This window comes from Chlamydotis macqueenii, chromosome 7 (assembly GCF_036417535.1).
Source record: "Chlamydotis macqueenii isolate bChlMac1 chromosome 7, bChlMac1.mat, whole genome shotgun sequence".
Lineage (NCBI taxonomy): Eukaryota > Metazoa > Chordata > Aves > Otidiformes > Otididae > Chlamydotis > Chlamydotis macqueenii.
Genome location: NC_141562.1, coordinates 16,857,112 through 16,879,100, shown reverse-complemented (window position 1 = coordinate 16,879,100; position 21,989 = coordinate 16,857,112). Strand labels below are relative to the sequence as shown.

Sequence of the window (21,989 nt, the reverse complement as noted above, 5' to 3'; positions counted from 1 at the left end):
TTCATCAGCACAGAGGTGGCCAAGGATTATGTTTTTTTTCCTCCACCGACGGCAGAGACGGGTGCATTCCTTTGGTATTGCAGTGAGGAGATAACGTATCAGTAAACCTTCTCCCCACTGGACGATCCAAAAATCGCTGAGTCAAAAGGCAATACCAAACGTGACCTTGAAGTGACAACTCAGGCTGCACGCGCTCGGTGCTAGCTGGAATATTAACCCTTGGAGTAGGGTGCATGGATGAAGAAAGGAAAACAGAACCTCCTGAGATGTTTGGCTGTTGGAAGCTGAGTGGGTGGGAGAATGCTGGTGGTGGTCCCAACCCGAAATTCCCACTGAAACGCCTGGGTGCTGGGGGAAACAAAAAGCTATTGCTCATGGGAGTGTTTCATGCCCCCTGCCAGCGAGGGCAAGCAGCCGCTCTCTGAAGGATGTGATGGGTCCCATCATGTTTGGGAAGAGCAAAATGACAAAACCCTTCAGACAAAGCATGTGTTAGCAGCTTGAATTTATGCATGTTGCAACCTATCTGGGATTCAAAAGGAAAAGAGGTGGGAAAAGTTGTTTTTTAAGAAATAAAATTTTTAACAGATAAAAATACATTAATAAAATATATTTTACACTTAAAATACAACATTGTATTCAAGTTCTTCTTCCAGTGGAGTTTGGAAACCCTGGGGATTGATCTTCCATGAGGATTAGGAGTTACAGTCAGATGGGAAGCAGCATCCATCCCGCAGGCTGGTTAAGCTGTGATGAAGTGAAGAGGAGGGAAAAAAGCCCTGTTCCCAAATCCCTCGTGCACCGGAGCTGATCGGTGCAACCCTGGAAAGGTTATTTTTAGAGAGGTGGGTGCCATTCGTAACTTAAAATAAATGCACTGGGGAAAAAAACCCAACCCCATTATCTCCTTGTGTGGTAAAAATTATTGATTAATTTCTTCTTATCTTGCACAGTGCTTGACTCACAGGGCTATAGCAGCAATAATTTTCCAGCTGAATTTTTCAGCTTGAAACAGGTCTCGAGCTGGGAGACGTTCCTCTAGACACACTGGAACGCGCGAGCGATCTCAGGTAAGTCCGCACGCAATTTCTCTGGGATTTCATAGGACCAATGTTTGCTTCTTTTAGTTCTCCTTTGGCGGTTTAATCAGTTGGAAAAAGAAAACTAACAGTGTATTCAAGGTTGGTGGTGTGATATGATTATCTGGATGTGTTGCAATGCCACACTGGGAAAATAAAAAGGGGAGCAAAGTAACCCATAATATTAGATTTGCTGCCACTAGAAAATGTGCTTGGTGAAATTCAGCAATGATCACGACTGCGGTCGCTTACCACGGCAAAAGAAGCTGGTAAGAAAGGTCACCTACAGCAAGTCTGGGCCACCACTTGGCTCGCTGGTGCTGTTGCTTCTCGTTGCAACCTTCCCAAGACCATAAAAGCTCATTTCAGCAGTTATTTTCCGCAAGTTCCTTGTTTCCAGGGCATAGCACCTCCGGGGACCAGCCTGCAGGCACCAGCTTTACCAAGCCCTGTGCCAGAGCAGGACAAATGAGAGGTCACCAGAGCTTTTATCAGAGGGGGAAATAACATGTTTTCCCATAGCCATTTTGAATAATTTTTCGTGTTAATGTTTAACCCAAAATAAACTTCCATCCAAGGAGGAAGAACCAAACGCAAACCTGCAAATGAAAGCTGGCACCTACACATTGGGTCTTGTCTTGGAAAGCTGTCACAACCACTGCTTCTAGCCAGGAGAGAACTGCTCTTGGCTATGTGGTGAGGTGTGCATTTCTCTCACTGAGTTTCCTAAACTGCCCTTTATTACAGCGACAATATTGTTTTCTGCTGTGCTCTGAGCACGTGAGCGGCAGAAAAGCTGCGAGGCTTCAGGCTGCCTTCAGCATCTCCCTCAGCCGCTAATGAGTGTAGGATCTGGAGGAAGATTGTGGGCTTTATTTAAAAGGTTTCTTCAAAAGCATGAGCAAAGTGTCCTAGGAAATGTGACATCGGTAATTTGGCCCCTCACCCTGTCCTATCAGGCCTTGTGACAGGGCGTGATTGCTGCTTGCAGAAGATATATTTTTGCTGTCTTAAGCAGATCGAAAAAAATAAACCTCTGCTTCCCATCCTTATCACTGCTGCTGCCTGCTCTGACACTGGGACAGGGGCCACAAGCCGTCACCAGCTCTTTGAGGGTGGTACGTGTTCGACACCAGGGCTGTCCTGTCTGTCTGTCTCCTTTCACAGTGCCCTCACCATGCGTGGGAAGAGGTCCAAGTGCTCCTTCTCCCTCCTGGAGGTGATCCTTATCATTTTCCTGGTGTTGATGATAGCGGCGACCGTGGTGATCCTCATCCTCCACTTTCTCGACAAAGAGGACAAAGAAAGCAACGGCAAGTTGAGCTATTTCAGTCCCACCATCGCGCCCTGCATTGTTGTGTGTCTAGTGCAATAATTTAAATTAAAGGGATACAGGTAGAGGGTCACCGGGCCACTGCTGAGCCTTCATAGTTTTCTCTGCACGTGGTCCTCTCGCACGGCTGCAACACGGTGGTGTTGCTGGCCCGTGTGGCAGGAGCATGGTGGTCAAACCCAACGCGAGCATCTCTCAGGGCATGGATGCACAGCCTCCCGGCCGTGGGTGAGGCTGGCTGCAGGGATCCAGACCTCCCTTCCCTCTCTCCGCCTGGTGGAGGCGGGGTCCCGAGAGCCCCTCGCTCCCAGCACTGCACCAAGGGGCTTCATCCCATCGTAGCCCATTTACACCTCCAACCCCATCACCAGGCATGGGGTAGGTGGGTGCTGGGAGCTGCCCAAAGTTGGCTCTGTAATTCACATCTAATGTACGCCATGCCTATCTTCTGGAGGGATAAAACCTCATGGGGAAAGAAAACAGAATCATAGAATGGTTTGGGTTGGAAGGGACCTTCAAGGGTCATCTAGTCCAACATTTTGAAGCTTTAGGTCCATCCTAAGGACTTCTGCATCTTCACGATGGCTGGGATGAGACATGATCTCCTTCAGGAGTCCTTGTCCTCACCGCTTGCCTGGAGGTCATTGCCCGGAGCTGCTTTTCCTTTCTTTGAGTTTCTGCTGGCTCTACTGCGATTTTTTTTTAGGACCAGGGCACCAGCACTGGACACAAGACGCATTAGAGGCACCAGAACAACATATGGATGAGCCCTATGTTCTTCTCTAGTCCTTTCCCGGTAGCTCCTGACACGCCATCCCCTTGTTCTCACTGCTGCTGAGCTGATTTTTTTTGTGTGTGAAAACAGCTCTTAACGCCCTCAGATCTGTTTCCTGCATGGTAGTGGTGGGCTTGGAGAGCTTAATCAGCAAAGCTAGGCTTGTTTCCCCCTCACAACGTTTTACACAGTCCAGTGACCCTGTTCTGTGAGCTCCCTCTGCAGTTCCTCACGCCTGGTCCACCCTTCACCAGCCCAGATCCCTTAACAGCCTCAGCATACTTCAACCACGTTGACAGCCCGTTGGAAACACAAGCAAGTTTTAGGCGTGCAACCTCTTTAAAAAGGCTGGGTTGCCTCTTCTGTCCCCAATTCTGCTTGCTTATGTGTCAATTAATTTACTATTTATTCTTATTACAGATTCCAGCAAAGTAATAGCAAATTACTTACTGGGCGTAGGTCGAGCTGACTGCACGGGACCTGTGGCAGAAATTCCTCTGGTAAGTTGGGGGAATTGAACATGGGGTTGGCAAAATACTGATTTTTGTTATCTCTGAGTATTTTTTTTGTGGGAATTCTGGTCTAGAGGCTCCACCTTGGCAAATGGTTGTCATCTTCAAACGTTAGATGGAACGTCTTTGAGGCTCTCAGCAATCTGATCTAGTGGAAAGTATCCCCACCCATGGCAGGGAGGTGGAACTAAATGATCCTTTAGGGTCCCTTCCAACCCAAGCCTTTGTATGATTCAACGATCCTTGCAATCACAGGGCAAGATAGTTGCAGCTCTGAGTCTTCACATGTTGAACAAGTCCTCCAACACTCTGACAAACCTGCTTAGAGAAATACATGCAAATGAATACATCGCTCAATATTTTGACTGCGCGGGCTTGATGGAGCTCTTCCCTTCCAGATGGGTTATGCCAACCCGGAGCAGGTGGGTGGTGGGCTTCTCGCGCGTCTCTACAGCCGAGCCTTCATCGTGGCAGACCTTGATGACTCCAAGCGGGTAGTGTTTGTCAGCGCTGACATAGGAATGGTGTCTCAGAAAGTGAGGCTGGAGGTATGTGGCTGGAAGTGAATGATTGGCATGGTTTGGGTAGTCACTGGTGTTAGCATTATGGTTGCAATCCTTGCTAAATGATATTGAGCACGGCCAGCACATTGGTCGTTTGCTTTGGGATCTCCTTGTAGCATGATCTTGGAGAGACCTGGTGTCTCTGCTGAAGAAGAGCTTTTGATTCCTCAGAAAATGAGGCTGGACTTTGACCAGAAAAATTATGAAAAATACATTCATATCATGAATACATTATCTTGGTGCCTGTGTAACACTGAGTTTCCAGCACCACAGAAGAGGGAGGGAGATGGCAGAGAACTGGGGACTCCTTGGATAGTCTGGGCTTCATTGCAAGTTTGCCACAGAGGTCTTCACTTACCAGATTTTTTTTTTATTTTAATGTTCTTGCCAAGTTAACAGCTATAACCTACTCGTGACACCACTATGGGAGTATCAGACAAAGAGAGAGGAGGAAGATGAGTTGTTGGTTTTTTTGCAAGGACTAATACAAATCTCCATAGCCTTTAGGTGTGAAAAGGGTTTTTTTTAGGACCACCTCCTTCCTCTTAGGTGCTCCAGAAACTGAAGAGCAAGTATGGTGAGCTGTACCGACAGGACAACGTCATCCTCAGTGGCACCCACACGCACTCGGGGCCTGGGGGCTACTTCCAGTACACCCTCTTCTGGATCACCAGCAAAGGGCTCATCAGGCCGTCCCTCAACGCTATCGTGAACGGCATTGTAAAGGTTGGTGTCATCCAGTCCGTTGACAAGAGAGCTCATAAACGCAGAAAAGGTGGGGGGAGATACGTTTTGTGACTAAGGGAGCTCCTGCTGTGATGTTTGTGGCAGCACCTCCGAATATTGCAGTCTTAAAACACACTTGGAGCTGGGTTTGTGCTTACCAGCAAAATCAGATCAAAAACTAGAAGCCTTGAAGTGGATGGTTTCAAAATATAATCATACTTTTCTAGAATTTTAGACTACTTAATAAAAAAGAAAAAGCCCCCAAATTCCTAGCAAAGGGTTGGGGACAGGAAGACAAGGAAAGACAGAGTTTTTCCAGATAATCTCACATAAGCCTTCCATGCATGGACTAACATTCCCTGCATCCCTGCTTTTCAGAGCATTGATATAGCACATCAGAACATGAAGAAGGGAAGGATTTTTATAAACAGAGGCACTGTAGAAAACAGCCAGATCAACCGAAGCCCTTTCTCCTATCTTGAGAATCCAGCATCTGAACGGAGCAGGTAAAAGCTCCTCAAGCAGGAGAGAAACAGAGCCCTGAAGAGGAGTCTTCAGTTGGGACCATGACCCCCAGCTGTCTTGCAGCTGGTGTTTCTGGTTGTTGGTGGGATGTTCAAAAATGTGGAGCCAAGGCCCTGGCAGAACAACAGTGCTGTTATCTTGGGTGCTTGGGTGTGTGCATCCCCAAAAACTAATTGCAAGAGTGGGCTTGAAAGTTGTGGTTCCCTTCTCCAAGCATGTGAGGCATTGGTCAAGGATGTGACCTCAGACTTTGTCTAAAAAAAAAAAGAAAAATAAAAACACCAAAGTCTTTAGTAGATGTTAGCATTTCAATCAGATGGCATTAAGTGCCATCCTTGATGAATTTGTATTTGGAGAGAGGTCCTCTCTCCATCCCCTGGAGAAGCTGTGCCTGAGGTCAGCAACAACCGTAACTCTTCCCTTGCCTTCACAGCCATTTTTAGATGTTCCTCTAGGGTCTCACTGAGTTCTGGTAATATGTGTAATAACCTCTTTGTGTCCTTGCTCAACTGGTGGAGCAAGGTGTCTGAGCAACCACGGCTCTGGTGCTAATGGAATTTCCCCGCTTCATTTTTCATCCAGATATTCATCCAACACAGACAAAGAAATGGTGATGCTGAAGCTGGTAGATGGGAATGGAGGGGAGCTAGGCCTTCTCAGGTACTGAGCACAGAAGTAATGTGTTTTTCTTCAAAGCTTCTGTAGCAGTTCTTTCGTTCTGTCCAAGCTCTCCTTCCCAGCACTGACCCTTGCCCTTAGAACATTGCTCCCAGCTGGTCACCAGAGGGTCCCTGGTTCCCCCAGAGTGAGAGTCCGTGAGTGCATAAACTAGGTCAATGTCCCTTATCTGCTCTGGGAGATGCAGCAGTGCCTGGCCCACCTACAGCTGGGCACATCTGGCATGACCCAAAGGCATCTGGGGAAGATGACCGTAGCTGGTCTTCCCTTGTAGGGGTGCATAAAAAAATCCCCTGTGGGGCTCTGGCTGTGCCCCTCCAAGCAGATCCCGGCCCCAGCACCTGCAGGACCCTTTGGGCTCCTCTTTTCTTGATTATTCTCTTTAACATCCCACATTTCACGGGAAGCATGCCGTTCCCACAGGCAGCATTTACGACACCCGTCCTATCAACGGATCTGTGGGGCAGCATTCTGCTGCGTGAAGTTCAGAGCTCAAGGCCAGACAAATGGAGTAGTGTGCAGCAACAAAGCCGTAATCCCATTTTCCTCGTTTAGGAGCCACAAGCAAGATTCTGACTATGTTAAGAGGAAGAGGAGAGTTTTCTTTTTTGTAAGAATGAATGTGCTCCTTTTTTTTTTCATTTTTTCATGTTGTTTAGTCCTCCTTGTTTATTTGAAGCAAGAAAACAAAAATGCCTCAAAAATATAATTATCTGAAAAGAGAAACTCAGAAAAGAGTCAGTTCAGGTCTGAAATAGCTCTTGATGGCCCTGATAGTTACAGTGCCAAACTCACGTGACTTCAGGACCTGGGCCATCACAGCCATGAGGCCTCCTGGTCAGGAAGGGAGAGGAAGGGAATAACACTGCCCTTGTTAATCTCTCCCTGGGTACCAACAGTCTGCGTTTGTGTTCTCCCAAAGAAAATTCCCACAAGTCAGTTGCCAATACATAGATTGAACAATGCATTTCCTGTGTGTGTCTTCTGACTCCTCTTCAGCTGGTTTGCCGTGCACCCGGTCAGCATGAACAACACAAACCACCTGGTGAACAGCGACAACATGGGCTACGCAGCTTACTTGTTCGAACAGGAGAAGAACAAGGGGATGCTTCCTGGAGAGGTGAGAGTGTTTTCAGATATTGAAAATAATGGGGGGGGGGTAAGTGCTGCAGTAGGGAGAGGATGGTTGGTGCTTTCTGTGGGCCAAAGCAGGTGAACACAGAAAAAAGAGGGCAAAGATGAATGCTTTGATTTATTTACTTTCTTCCCCTAGAGAAGAGAAATTGCAAGGTGTTCTCTTGACTTTCCAAACTAGTAATCAGTGGCATTTATTTAGACTTTGGGAATAAACCAAATTTATTTTGATTTGACTATTGGAAATACTAGAAAGACGTGGGATACTGGAGCCAAAGGGATCAACATATTGCATCTGTGGTCTGGCACCAGCTCTGTGGTCAGCCCCGCTTCTTTCTTACGGCTTCCAGCCGCTTCTGCCTTCTGGTTTTCATTTATCCAGAAGATTTGCCATCCTCACAGTGCAAACACAGCTGCTTTAAAAAGCATTATTTCCCCTGAAATGTAACTACGGATGTGAACCCGTCTCACAGACACTGAGTCATGCGTTGATTAAGAGGGCGTCCTGTGTGTATCTCCACGAGGTACCTTGAAACCATTGCCCAATTCCTATTTTAATAATCTGGGCAGAGGAACACGTACAGTTCATACCAAAGATGGAAATTAAAGGAAGTCTACCTAATTCCTGCTTGCAAATGTTTACTTTTGTAGTGGATTACCTAAGAGTTTTTAACAAGACTCAGCTCTAGTGTATGGTTATGGGTGCAAGTCAGCACAAGTTGACACTCACGCAAAGCTGAGAAAGGGTTTGCAGGAGTCAATATGTAGCTGTACGGTCTGCTGGGCACGTTGCGTCTAGCAGTCTTGCAAGAAAATGGCTTAAGAGCTGATATTATATCAAAACATCTGGTGTTGATGCGTCTCATCTCTAAAAGGGGGAAATCTGTGAGAGCTGAATTCAGCTGACACTGGGTGTGTAACCAGCCTGGCTTCTAACAAGTACCGCTTGGAGTCAACTCCTGCAGTCAGATCCAATAGCTCCCACCCTGTAAATCAGTCATGGAGAAAGAATGGCAGAAAAAAAAAAATCCTGTGCAAGGTGCTGTGATGATCCATTAACATCTGATCAGTAACATGAGAAACTGAGGACATGGTGGGAAGAGTCGTTGTTGAGATGGAAGAGGTAGATGAAGAAATAGCATCTGGACATCAAAGCGGTATGAAGGCCCCCCTGAAATGGCAGTTGCATGCTGTCTTATTCTCCCTTGGTTTTCCTGTTCACAACTCTTGGAATACTCCCAAATCCCTGTTCCAGTTCTCCCAGTCACTTCAGAAATGTTTACCAGCCTCGCACGCTCATCAGCTGGCTGTAATGCCAGCCTTGATAGCAGGGAAAGCCGCAGGTGATGTTTGCAATCACCACAAGGCGCTACCATCCATCTGACCACATCCCGTTTTGGCAGGGCCCTTTTGTTGCTGCTTTTGCGTCCTCCAACCTGGGAGATGTGTCACCCAACACCAAGGGCCCATTCTGTGTCAACACGGGGGAGTCGTGCAATAATCCGCAGAGCACCTGTCCTGTTGGGGGGGTAAGTATGTCTTACCTGATCTGCATTAGCTTCTGGTCAGGAGAAAACTCAGTGGAGCAGCAAATACAGAGCCATGTGGTGGACCATTGTGCATGAAGAGGACATTAAAAAAAAAATCACCTTTTTAAAACTATTCTGGATACCTCCTTCAGGAACTTACTGCATTTTATCCTCATACACCATGTTTTTTCATCATTCAACCCAAATTTAAATTTATCTTGCTGCAAAGGTTAGCGCAGTAACCCAGTGCCCAAACTTGCAATGGCTAGCAAGAAGTAATTAGTGCCCACAGTATGACGATCACTTGTGAACTCATCTGCTTTGCAGTGCCATGTGTTCTCCATCTTATCCGATCACCAGCATTTAAACAAATTTCTTAACAGGCAGCGATGTGCATGGCCATGGGTCCCGGCAACGACATGTTTGACAGTACAAGAATTATAGGGCAAAATATCTACTTGAAGGCAAGGGTAAGTGACATTTTGCTTCATGAGTGTGCGTGAATGCCGTTGTTACAGAAATGCATGTTCACTTCAGAAAATTTCTATTTCTGTGAGTGTTTGTAGATGTAAATTACTCTAAAGTCCATATGTATATGCTTAAGGAAAAGTTTCCTGATTATTCACAAAGTAGACACTCTTATTTAGATACATCATTGTAGGCATTGTACAGAAAATTTCTATTTCTGTGAGTGTTTGTAGATGTAAATTACTCTAAAGTCCATATGTATATGCTTAAGGAAAAGTTTCCTGATTATTCACAAAGTAGACACTCTTATTTAGATACATCATTGTAGGCATTGTAATTTGAACATGTTAGTTTGAGATTTTAACCTCAATGTTCCTCATCATTATATAACGTGGATGTTGCCTCCTATAATCTCCCTCCCATGCATGCGTCTCTGAGGTGTCATGATGGGAAAAATCGCTGGTGTTGAAGATTCCTAGAAGAGCTCAGAGACACCACCACATATCACTTGTTGGCCAACTTTGTTGGCATCACGCTCCCAAACTGAGGCAAATGTGAGTTAAAATGTGCCGGCTTAAACATCCATGAAAGACACTCATCTTGCCCTGCTTGACTTTGCATTTACTTAGCCAGTGTCCTCCACCTATGCTGCCCATGCCCTTGGGCTCAAAAGTCACCTGAATTTACTGGTTTCCCTTCTGTGGCTTCATGTAATGTGAGAGTAGTCAGGAAGAGGACATTTTTTGGTGCTGCTTCAGGGACAGCAGCTTGTAGGAACAGGAACAGATCCAGGGGAGTAAGAGCAGAAGGCTTGATGGTGGCAGTTTCTCTTCAATTGCCATTTCAGATGCTTGCCCTGAGGTCACTCCAGGGTGATCGTGACTCGTGAGTGAAAGGTTGTCCCAGTCAGAGCAGCCCGGTGTGTGCATCAAATGTGAGGGAAAACATTGCTGTCGTTTTTAACACTGCAGGCTCTTGGCCTTCAAAGGCTGTGTCCTCCCTTCCTGTGCTCACAGGGACCTTACTAAACCCATAAAACTTCTGGCAACGCTTTCTATGTACCAGCCCGAGACAGAAAACCCTTCAGTGAGGAGCTGGATGGCTTAGCTCTCAGAACGCAGGATGTAGAGATGGGGTGATAGAAGCAAAGGAGCTTGGGAAATACACTCTTGCTTTAACACTTGGAAGAGGCCATTGGAAGGTGTCAACAGAATGAAGAAACAATTCATAGAGCCAAATCTCGGAAGAGCTGGGTTCCTGATTTCTGCTTCCTCAAGCATTTCCACCTTGTGTGTCCCTTAGGAACTGTATGACAAAGCCTCCCAGGAGATCACTGGACCCCTCAGCTCAGCTCACCAGTGGGTGAACATGAGTGATGTCTCAGTGGAGCTCAATGCCACGCACACGGTAAGAGCGGGAGCTCCCTGGATGCAGGGATAAGGAAAGAACAACTGCTATGTTCTCACAGCGGGACCCGGCACGCCAAGGGGAACTGGTTTTAAAACATCTCCTTTTCATGTTTTTTTTTCTTCTGATTAAGGTTAGAACATGTAAACCAGCCTTAGGATACAGCTTTGCTGCGGGGACTATTGATGGAGTGGGGGCTTTCAACTTCACACAAGGTAATTTAGGGAGCAGGTGTCAACATGGCTTCATGCAAATGGGGAGGACATGGAGCATCCCTAAATAGACTCAGACCCCCAGAGCCATTTAAGAACATCAACAGCTGGTTGGACCATGGTGTCCAAAGGGGTGTTTTTAGGAAGGTGTGGTCTTACAGCCACCTTGTGTGTTTGTGTTTGTAGGAAAGCTTCTGGAGAAGGACGTGAGCATGCTCTGAAGGAAGGAGAGCGCTGGATGGGGAGTGGGGAGATGAAAGAGTTGGCTTTGGGGCAACCTTTCTTGTTTGTTCTCATTACCTGAAGGCTGCAGAGATAGAGCTCAGCTAGGCTTTTCAAACCACCCCAGAAAAGGGAGATGCAGTCAGAATCCACTGAGGAACATCCTGTCCCACCATAAGCAGGGAGGGGGTAATAAATGAAGGGGTTTTGTCTGCTTGTTGCTGTGGCAGCTGAAGGAATAGCGTTTAAAAGATGTTTCCCCCTCAAGGCTCAGTAGAGGGGGACCCATTTTGGGACGGAATCCGGGACCAGCTGCTGGGAGAGCCATCCAACGAAACAAAAGCCTGCCACAAACCCAAGCCGATCCTCTTCAGCACCGGAGAGGTAAGGATACGGGGGTGTGTGCCCTGAGCAGGGAGCACAGGGAAAATGCATGAGGTCAGAGAAAGCCAATGGTGCGTGGAGCCCAGTGTCGCCTCCCAGCAGTCTCTGGCTTCAGGACATCCTCTGCTGCTGCTCAGATATTAATAGCTCTGGGTGGATTTTTCTTTCATCAGTTTCCTACCTCAATCCATGCAAAATGAAGTAACTCATCATGGTGCCTGTTGGAAACTCTGGGGACTCTATCAACTTACTCACCTCATCTTCTCAGTGTTGTCTTCAAAGGTGTCTACCAGGCTTTGACTTCCTCTGGAAATGTCCTGGTGACTTCTCTGCTTTTCTGTCACATTTATGCAAGTGTCTGACAGTTCTGTGAGCTGTAACATGGGCTGATGCCAGACTTACTCATCTGCAGGTAGGATCACACCAGGCTCAGGCTGGAGGTGCTCTGGAGTGGAGGTCTCCAGCACGACCCTACTCCCAGAAGGGGCAGCACCGCAGCTAGAGCAGGTTGTTCAGGGTCATGTCTGGAAGAATCGGGGCTGTCAACCAGGATGGAGGTCTCCCACTGCTTGGGTCTCCATCCCAGCAATGCCCCTTTCACACAGGGAAGGGCAATTTTTTAGGGCCAGTCTCTCAGAGTTGCTGCCTCGTTGGTCCCAGCCCATCCCCATGCTCAGGGCTGCTCTGTCCTGGGCAGGATTTGATGTTTGTTCTCAATGAACTTTCCCAAAATCCTACTGAAACTTTAAGAGAAAATTGATGCCCTGTTTTCCACCTGCTGTTCCCTTGGCAAATGCACTGCAGCCTGATCATGCCCAAGGTCCTTAAGAGAACTTGGAGGATGCCATCTGGATGAGGCAATTCATTGTTATTCCGTTCATCAGTCTCTTTAAACCTTTCCTAGCGTCATTTCGTGTTCCATCCACTCCTTACCTCATCTCTCATAAAAAGAGGTCCCACCCCACCTTCTCCATCCAGGGTGGTGCTACTGAGAGAAAACGATTTTGTTCTTATGACTTTATCACCTTTTGAGCATCCTTTTACAGATGCGTTGTCCTGCTTCTGATGTGCTTTACTGAGTTTTGTCATTCATGTTTTTCCCACAGTGAATTGCTCCTCAAAAATCTTTTTGGCTTGCTGGAGTGGGATTTTGCGTTTAATTTGCTGGAGCCATGACACACTTGAGCTCTTAGAATCACAGAATGGTTTGGGTGGGAAGGGACCGTTAAAGCCCACCCAGTCCAACCCCCCTGCAAGGAGCAGGGACATCTCCAACCAGATCAGGTTGCTCAGAGCCCCGGCCAACCTGGCCTGGATCGTTTCCAGGGATGGGGCATCCACCACCTCTCTGGGCAACCTGGGCCAGTGCTCCTCCACCCTCAGCATAAAAATTTTTTTCCTAATATCTGATCTAAATCTGCCTCCCTCTATTTTGAAACCATTACCCCTTGTCCTGTCACAACAGGCCCTGCTGAAGAGTTTCTCCCCATCTTTCCTGTAGGCTCCCTTGTTGTTTTTAATTTCAATTTAACAGGCTTAATTTTTATCTAGATTTTTTTTTTAAAGATGAAATGCTGCTGTAGGCTGTGTTGTGACTGCTGCAATGGTGCTGAGTCTGAGCAGAGTGCAGTCCCTGCTAAGGGCCCGTTTGAAGTCATGGCTAGGTCAAGGGTTCCCTGGGCATCACCCTCTGGGTGACTTAGAAACTCTCCCTCTGCATCAGCACTGACGGTGCCTTTGCTCAGCTAACGAAGAGCTAACTCTCATTCCCCATCACCACTGGGCTCTCTAATTTCACTTTCGCTCTCCTGGTCAGATGATAGGATGAGAGGCAATGGCCTCAAGTTGCGCCAGGGGAGGTTTAGGTTGGATACTACGAAAAATTTCTGTACTGAAAGAGTGGTCAGGCACTGGACCAGGCTGCCCAGGGCAGTGGTGGAGCCACCATCCCTGGAGGTGTTCAAAGAGCGTGTAGACGTGGCACTGCAGGACATGGTTTAGCAGGCATGGTGGTGTTGGGTTGATGGTTGGACCTGGTGATCTTGGAGGTCTCTTCCGACCTTAAGATTCTATGATTCTATGATCCCATCACTATCCTTTTCCCATGCAGGTCAGGGGTTTCCAGGTGCTACCCTGACCTTATTTACCCACTTTGCTTTAAGCTACCATTCTGGCAACACCTTTTTTTTTCACCTTACCCATAATATTTCCGTGTGCCTTGTCTGTCTTGTTACAGTCAGACAACTTGCTGTGCATGAGCAGGTAAAACACTTTCTCATCTGCCTGTCTACAAAATAAATGTATTTATGTGATTTATGACTGTAGGAAGGAAAACACTTCATCCATCTTTTTTTTTTGCTGCTATCCTAAGTAGTCATTCCCACTTTTTTTTCACTTCAGATGACTCGCCCTCGCCCATGGCACCCGGACATAGTGGATGTTCAGGTTGCTGCCATTGGATCGCTGGCCATCCTTGCTGTTCCCGGAGAGTTCACGTATGTATTTCTTTGGTCTTGTTCTACGCATTGCAGCTGGCAACTTTCCATTCAGACTACCTGCAGTATTTCTGCATGCATGTAGAAAGGGGATGTGGGCTAAAAACTGACCCCAGTACACAATAGCTGTGAGGGCACTGCACCGATACGTCCATGCGTGATTTTCTTGTGTGCTGTCGCCTCTGGTTACCTGGGGTTTCCCATTTTCTTCTCCATTCTGTAAACTAGCCATGGGAATGAATGAGATGCAAACCAGCTTCCTAAATAATTTTAACTGTTCGTTGCAAAACGCAGTTTCGATGAAATGAAAGGAACTTGTTAACTTTGATTTTTTTTTTTTCCCTCCACAAACGCTGTAATAATCAATTGCCCTGACTGTTGACAGTACAATGGTGAAAATCTGAATAGGATAATGGGTTTATTTCTAGCATCTTTTTTCCACCCCACCCTGGCGTGCCTCCAGCCTCACGCCAGCTGTGATGATGTATGTGAGATGTTTTGGGGTGTTTCGTTTGAGCTCATCGCAGAGAAGCTGCAAGTGCTCTGTGAATTTCTGTGGTGTGGTGCGTGCCCAACCAGCAATTCCTGCTCTAGCTCCCTGTGTTTCTGGAGACTGATGTTGTTCCCTTAATGCCCCTAGGACCATGTCCGGACGCAGGCTACGGGAAGCTGTTAAAAAAGTAAGTTGCTAAGGAAGAGGTTTCTCCGGAGCGCAGCATATCTGGAACTTCATGTTTCCTGATTCTTCTGGTTTTTCCCTTGTCTCCTCCCAGCTGGGGACAGATGTTTCCTTCTCACAGTTGCTTCAGACACATTTTGCATGTGCTTACTGACATGCAGGAGAAACAAATATTCTCCCCAGAAGAAGGAAACTGGTCAAGTTTCCATTCATTAAGCCAACACAAGCTAATTCAACTGGGATCCAGGCATAACTGATGCTAGCAGGAGTTTTGTCTCTGGGATGGAGACGTTTAGTATTTAATCCTTACCAGGATTTTGCAACCTGAGAACAACCAGAAAAAAAAATGACAAATGTATTTTTTTCCATTTTCCTGATTGATATATCCCATTCTCAGCTACAGCCTGGATACCATTTTAACCTCAGACGCTGTCTCCACAGCTCACTGAGCCTGTCTCACATAGCTGAATCACCAATTTTTTTTAGGAGCAGGCAGACATCAGCTTCAAGAAACCCTTAATTTATTGAATTTACTGGAGTATGAGGTCATTTCTCCTCTTTTTCTTTCGGAGATGGATATAAGACATAAATAAAGGGGAATTACACTTGTAGGCTTGCATTCCTGAACATCCAACCTGCTGCCCACCGTAACTTTGTATTCTGTCCTGGTAAAAATAACAACAACAATAATAATGACAAGAAGAATATAATTGTGCATTAAGCAGTTGTTACAAGATAAGTGATTTATTTCCTTTCTTAGGAATTTGATTCCCATGGTCTACCCAGAATGGATGTCGTAATTGCAGGTCTGTGCAATGTCTACACCCATTACATTGCCACCTATGAAGAATATCAGGTAAATGTTAAAATTGTGGATTGAACATGTCTAACTGAGTTCAGCTTTTGGCTATACGGGATGACAATTCATGCAAAATTACATATGTTTAGAATACTCTTTCTTTGCCACTAAAAGCTGAAATGAATCTGTGGCAGAAATCACGAGACCTCGTTTATTCTGGCCTAGGCGACATTGTTTGAGGGCCGATGCGGTTTCCTGACAGTACGCATGGATGCTTTAAAATGGAAATGGTCAGACGTACTGAAGGGAACTCCTTCTGTGAGTTCAGGTCTGTTTTAGTAGTCTCCTGATGACTTGGATGAACCAGAAATTATCTTCAGAAGGTGGCAAAATTGAAAAAAAAAAAAGATTTGGAGCTGTAGGGTAGTAAGGTGAACATGAATTGCAGTGCCATGTTGCGGTGGAAGAGACCAGCTGTTGGTCTCTTCTCCCAAGTAGCTAGTGATAGAACGAGAGGAAATGGCCTCAAGTTGCGGCAGGGGAGGTTTAAGTTGGATATTAGGAAAAATTTCTTTACTGAAAGGGTGGTCAGGCACTAGAACAGGCTGTCCAGGGAAGTGGTGGAGTCACCATCCCTGGAGGTGTTCAAAGAACGTGTAGACGTGGAGCTTCAGGACATGGTTTAGTGGACATGGTGGTTCTGCGTTGACAGTTGGACTTGATGATCTTGGAGGTCTCTTCCAACCTTAAAGATTCTATGATTCTATGAATATAGCTTGCCAGACTTGGTCCCCACCAGGCATGGTAGATGCTGTGCTTTGAGGAAGATGTGGAAGATTGGATGGGCTCCTTGGGTTTAGACACTCTAAACCGGGGGAGGGGGGAAAGAACTGGAGTTGTCCAACTCAAGAAGTTGGAGAGGAGATAATCTACATCACAAACCTTTAAAAGAGCTGTGATAATTGGAAAAGTGATAGTCAGTCCTCCCTGCTTGCAATGGACTGGAGAATGAAGAGTAAACTGAAACTGCACCAGAAATTCTTAGGCAAATTGTTGGGCTGTGTCCCTAGCAGTAAGGGAGTAAATGAAACCCCGACAAGTATAGTGCTGATCTTGTCTTGGTGCAGTAGGGTGAGCTGTATAAACTGCTCAAGAGTCCTCCAAACCCTCCTTTACCAGATTTCTCCTTTGCTAGGCTCAGCGATATGAGGCTGCATCGACTATTTATGGGCCGCACACCCTTTCTGCTTATATTCAACTGTACAGGGGACTTGCAAGGGCTATTGCTACGGTAATCAAAATTTTCTATATCCCACATGCTGCCAGAGACATTTAAATCATGTAAATGGTGATGGCTATATTTGTTTCTCAGTGAGGCTGCACGATTGCTACCCTCTCTTTTCTCATAAGAAATCTCTTTGAGAACTTCTCATGTGGTACGAAAATAACTCCTGTAATGAAGGTCTCACACCACTTGAGAAATTCTGGGTTTTTTTCAGTTCAAAGTTTTGGAAAGAGGTACCTCCAACCCTTTGGCGTGGCCTGAAGTTCTTGCTTTTCTACCAAGAGGAAAAAAATTCTGCTACATTTCTGTTCATTACCGTTGTATCTGTGGATCGTGTGAACGTGCGGGACCGGTGGGTGGGCGCTGCCTCCTGAAGTTGTGGGATATTCCGGCAGGTGGATTTGGGGGACCTCAGCAACAGGGCAGCAGGTGTCCTGTGGAGATTCTTCTGGCATGCAGAGCACAGAGGAAGATCTTGTTTGTTTTTACCCTCACTTTATTGCCCTTGCTCTTAAAGTCTCTCTGAGCAAGGGACTTGGATAAAGAGCCACAGCAGTGATATGGTTCAGCAGGGAGATACTGGTTATCCATATCTGTGTTTAACGAGCACGTCTTCCCTCTCCCAGAATGCAGTTCAGGATTTGCCACGTGGTCCAGAGCCCCCACTTTTCAGTGTAGGGAACCTGACCTTGGTGCCTCTTCTCGTCGCTGACCGCGTGCCGGTGAATAAGACATTTGGGGATGTGCTGCAAGGAGTGAGACAACAGTACCAAGTGGTGAGAGCTCCAAGGATTTGCTAAAACCTGTTTAGGAAATCATCTTTAGATTCTTACCCCTATTCCGAAAAAGACTCTGTTTTCTAAAGGGCTGTGGTGCTCTCAGACTGAAAAGGTCTCGGTGCTCTTACTGGGCATGGTTGAAATGGCTCTTAGTAAGCATTGCTACTGCAACCAGTGAAATTGTAAATAATTTAAAAGAAAAACAAAGAACTCCAACAAAACCACTAAAAAACCACTAAAAAACTCTTATGACATCTTCAAAGGATGTTCTTAAGGTGCTGCTCAGCCTTTAACATAAATCTCAATTTCCCCCACAGGGAGAAGTTGCTGAAGTAATTTTTGTAGGCGCGAACCCCAGGAATTCTGCAGAGAATGCGGTAAATATGATGCAACAACGCTGGAACTGGGGATGTTCGGGATTAGTGAATACTTAATTACTGCCTCTGCCTGACACATTTTTCCAGTTTCAGGAGTAAGATCCTGTACTTCCAGTGTTTTTTTTTTTTCTTTGCTGAAAGTTCAGAAGAAGATAGTATCTCCCTTTAGCATGTGCTTTGGGAATCCACACCACTAGACTGCTTTTGGGGCAAAGCCCTTAATTTGGTCAGATATAGAATCATAGAATCATAGAATGGTTAGGGTTGGAAGGGACCTTCAAAGGTCATCTAGTCCAACCCCCCTGCAAGGAGCAGGGACATCCCCGACTAGATCAGGTTGCTCAGAGCTTCATCCAGCCTGGCCTCGAACGTTTCCAGGGACGGGGCTTCCACCATCTTTCTGGGCAACCTGGGACACTGTTCTATAACTCACATTGTAAAAAATTTTTTCCTAATTTCCAATCTAAATCTACCCCCCTCTATTTTAAAATCATTACTCCTTGTCCTATTGCAACAGGCCCTACTGAACAGCCTCTCCCCATCTTTCCTGTAGGCCCCCTTGAGGTACTGGAAGGCCGCTATCTGGTCTCCCCTGAGCCTCCTCTTCTCCAGGCTGAACAGCCCCAGCTCTCTCAGCCTGGCCTCATAAGAGAGGTGCTCCAGCCCTTTGATCATCTTTGTGGCCTCCTCTGGACCTTCTCCAACTGGTCCGTGTCCTTCTGATGTTGGGGGCTCCAGAACTGGACACAGTACTCCAGGTGGGGTCTCACCAGGGCAGAGTAGAGGGGCAGAATCCCCTCCCTCGACCTGCTGGCCACGCTCTTCTTGAGGCAGCCCAGGATGCCGTTGGCCTTCTGGGCCGCAAGGGCGCATTGCCAGCTCATGTTGAGCTTCTCGTCCACCATCACTCCCAAGTCCTTCTCCTCAGGGCTGCTCTCGATCCATTCCCCGCCCAGCCTGTATTTGTGCCTGGGATTGCCATGACTCAGGTGCAGGACCTTGCACTTGGCCTGGTTGAACTTCATGAGGTTGGCACGGGCCCACCTCTCCAGCCTGTCAAGGTCCCTCTGGATGGCATCCCTCCCTTCCAGCGAGTCGACGGCACCACACAGCTTGGTGTCATCGGCGAACTTGCTGAGCATGCACTCTATCCCACTGTCCATGTTGCCGACAAAGATGTTGAACAAGGCTGGGCCCAACACGGACCCCTGAGGGACACCACTCGTGACCGGTCTCCACTTGGACATTGAGCCGTTAACCACCACTCTCTGAGTGCGGCCATCCAGCCAACTCCTTATCCACCGAGTGGTCCGTCCATCAAACCCATGTCTCTCTAGTTTAGAGAGAAGGATGTTGTGCGGGACAGCGTCAAAAGCTTTGCACAAGTGCAGGTAGATGATGTCTGTTGCTTGTCCCTTGTCCACCGATGCCGTCACCCCGTCATAGAAGGCCACCAAGTTGGTCAAGCACGATCTGCCCTTGGTGAAGCCATGTTGGCTGTCACCAACCACCTCCTTGCTCTCCATGTGCCTTAGCATGGTTTCCAGGAGAATCTGCTCCATGACCTTGCCAGGCACAGAAGTGAGGCTGACCGGCCTATAGTTACCCGGGTCCTCCTTATGGATGATATGGACCATTCATGATCTTTTCAGACTTTTGAAGTCAAAGGTACCCATGTCGTGGGTCAGGCCAGACACTTTCTTGGTTGGTAGCCATTGCCATCCAGTTGTAGCAAGCATAGTCTCTAGTCTCCATCCTATCAACCCACGTTCTGGTTTTGTTTTATTCCAGACTGAACACAACTTCCTGACGGTGGAGAGATACAACAGCACTTCAGACAGCTGGCACATCATACAGAACGATGCCTCCTGGGACACCAGGTAGGTGCCCTGACTGGATTTCACAGTTCCACAGACTTGATGGAGTAATTCAAGTTTAACCTGAGAGGCTTCATTTCGAAGTTCCCAACCATAGGTTGGTCTTGTTTATGCAGATAATGCTCTTGGGGACAATTGGTCCATATTTGGGTGGTTAACTTGTCAAGACCACAACAATCAGTCTTCCTCTTGAGTCTACCTCTGGGAAAGGTAGAAGGAAGAGCAAGAATTACAAAAGATTCGTGGTCCAGCTTGTTCATAGCCTACATGCATCCTTCTGCAGTACCGTGCTGATGAAGAAGACACCAAATAGAACCTACAAGAAGTTCACTGCAGTAGGGTTTTCACAGGGAAAATCTGGCCAGCTTTGCTGTGCATCATAAGTACAAACAGTCAATAATTTTTTAAAAGTTTGTAAGAAAGCAAAAGTTAAGTTTAGAAATGTCAGTCTTAAGCAAAAATATCCACTAAGCAACAAAGCTGGTGTCAGCTTTCGGAGCTACACCAGAAGCTGGCACATGAAATACCAAAGGCATCTTTTGTGAAACCATTTTCTTGCGTGTTACTTCCCTGTTTGAGTAAAACCAGACATTTTCCCACCTGCCTCTGCAACCTTCTCTCTGTGAGAAACCAGACCCCCAAAAAAACATCCGTCTTGGGGGTCTTCTGACCTTGCAATGCCCTGGTGCAAACACATAATATCTGAGGTCAGAGAGGCAATGTTCCTGACATCTTGGCTTAATCAGGAAAGTCTTCCTCTGGATTTATGATGAACCTTTGTTAGGGTGTAGTTCTCTACCCAAGTGCAACCAGCTGCTCTCTAAACCTAGTCTGGTAGCCGGGGCTCCAGCTGCCCCAAGGTGGGAGATGTATACTGGCCTGGGATGCCCAGAGAGGTGGTGGATGCCCCATCCCTGGAAACATTCCAGGCCAGGCTGGACGGGACTCTGAGCAACCTGATCTGGTTGGAGATGTCCCTGCTCCTTTCAGGGAGATTAGACTGGGTGGGCTTTAAAGGTCCCTTCCAACCCAAACCATTCTATGTATTCCTACCTACGCTTGGAGCTCTGCATTCCTAAGCGGTTGCCCTCTCTTCAACGCTTGCACTGTTACCTTGTCCCTCTCATTGTTGTCACCCTTTCCAGTCAAGTTCCCTACTTGAGTAAGGGAAATGGTGGCATTTTATCACCCACATATGTCACCCTGCCTCATAACCTCCTCTTCCGAAAACCCAACGGATTTCCCAAAATCTTGGCCAGGAGCATTGAAAATGCTTAATAGTGCGTCACTTGAAGATGAAGAACATAAAAGAGCAAATCTTGGAGAATGTGCTGCCATGATGCTGGAAAAACAGGAATCTAGACATCTTATTTTCCTTCCTGAGAAAGGTCAGACTTTGGATCTCTGAAGGACGCTTGAATACTTGTTTTTCTGTGTTTCCAAATATTTTTCAGCCCTGATGCGTTTTGGATTCGCTTGTTGATTGCTGCTCTGATAGCCTAAACATATGAGGAAAGGTTAAAAAAAAATCTTAAAATACACTTAGCTGGAGTGCAATCGCCTCATTCCACTTAGCGAGCTCTTGGGATATTAAAATAAGTGAAAAGTAGATTTTCTTGCTGAGTGCAGTTTTTTTTGTTCATCTGCTAGGTTTTACTGGACCAAAGGACTGCTTGGTCGGAGCAACGTGACCATTAAATGGCACATCCCTCCTGACACGGAGCCGGGCATCTACAGGATACGGTACTTCGGACACTACAGGAGAAACCTGTCTAACAGCCACGCTGTCTCTATTCCATTTGAAGGCACATCTTCAACCTTTGAAATCACGAGTCAGTAAGCGACCTCGGTCATTGAAGGGATTGTTTCCTTTGAGCAGTAGATTTGATATCTGCGAGGTTCACAACGCGCGGCTGGGAGGGTTTTTTTTTGTGATGTATGTGACGCTCTGCATCACTGCTGTCCCTCGAGCTCTGCTGGTCACCCTTTGCTCAACTTCCTGCGGAGTTCTGACTTTTACCTGCCATTCAGTCTCACTACTCCCACGTATTCTCATTCGAGCAGTTCCCATCCTGGCCAGATCTCCTTGCAGTTGATTCTTATTGTAATAAAAGATGTAACTGTTTCTCTTTAGTCATTAAACAAGCGCTT

The 21,989-nt window shown here is 46.7% G+C and overlaps 1 protein-coding gene across 1 annotated transcript; it reads left to right on the top strand.

Annotated features, from left to right (window-relative positions):
• Positions 1–2,256: 2,256 nt before the first annotated feature.
• LOC104480461 (putative neutral ceramidase C) lies at positions 2,257–21,893 on the top strand. The gene is made up of 20 exons (XM_086752290.1): positions 2,257–2,392; positions 3,608–3,687; positions 4,098–4,247; positions 4,812–4,988; positions 5,367–5,494; positions 6,096–6,173; positions 7,191–7,311; positions 8,729–8,858; positions 9,242–9,324; positions 10,625–10,729; positions 10,863–10,944; positions 11,432–11,547; positions 13,948–14,042; positions 14,683–14,722; positions 15,482–15,577; positions 16,716–16,811; positions 17,432–17,581; positions 17,902–17,961; positions 19,753–19,841; positions 21,489–21,893. Exons 1-20 carry the CDS (start codon positions 2,257–2,259, stop codon positions 21,676–21,678), a joined length of 2,202 nt encoding a protein of 733 aa, XP_086608416.1. The 3' UTR covers positions 21,679–21,893.
• The last annotated feature ends 96 nt before the right edge of the window (positions 21,894–21,989 follow it).

What these genes read in the sequence shown, in the direction of transcription:
- LOC104480461 (XM_086752290.1), top strand. Translation starts at nt 2,257, where the DNA reads ATGCGTGGGAAGAGGTCCAAGTGCTCCTTCTCCCTCCTGGAGGTGATC. An exon ending in AGCTCAATGCCACGCACACG is followed by an intron (nt 10,730 to 10,862) that starts GTAAGAGCGGGA and finishes CTTCTGATTAAG; the next exon opens with GTTAGAACATGTAAACCAGC. An exon ending in GCTGTTCCCGGAGAGTTCAC is followed by an intron (nt 14,043 to 14,682) that starts GTATGTATTTCT and finishes TAATGCCCCTAG; the next exon opens with GACCATGTCCGGACGCAGGC.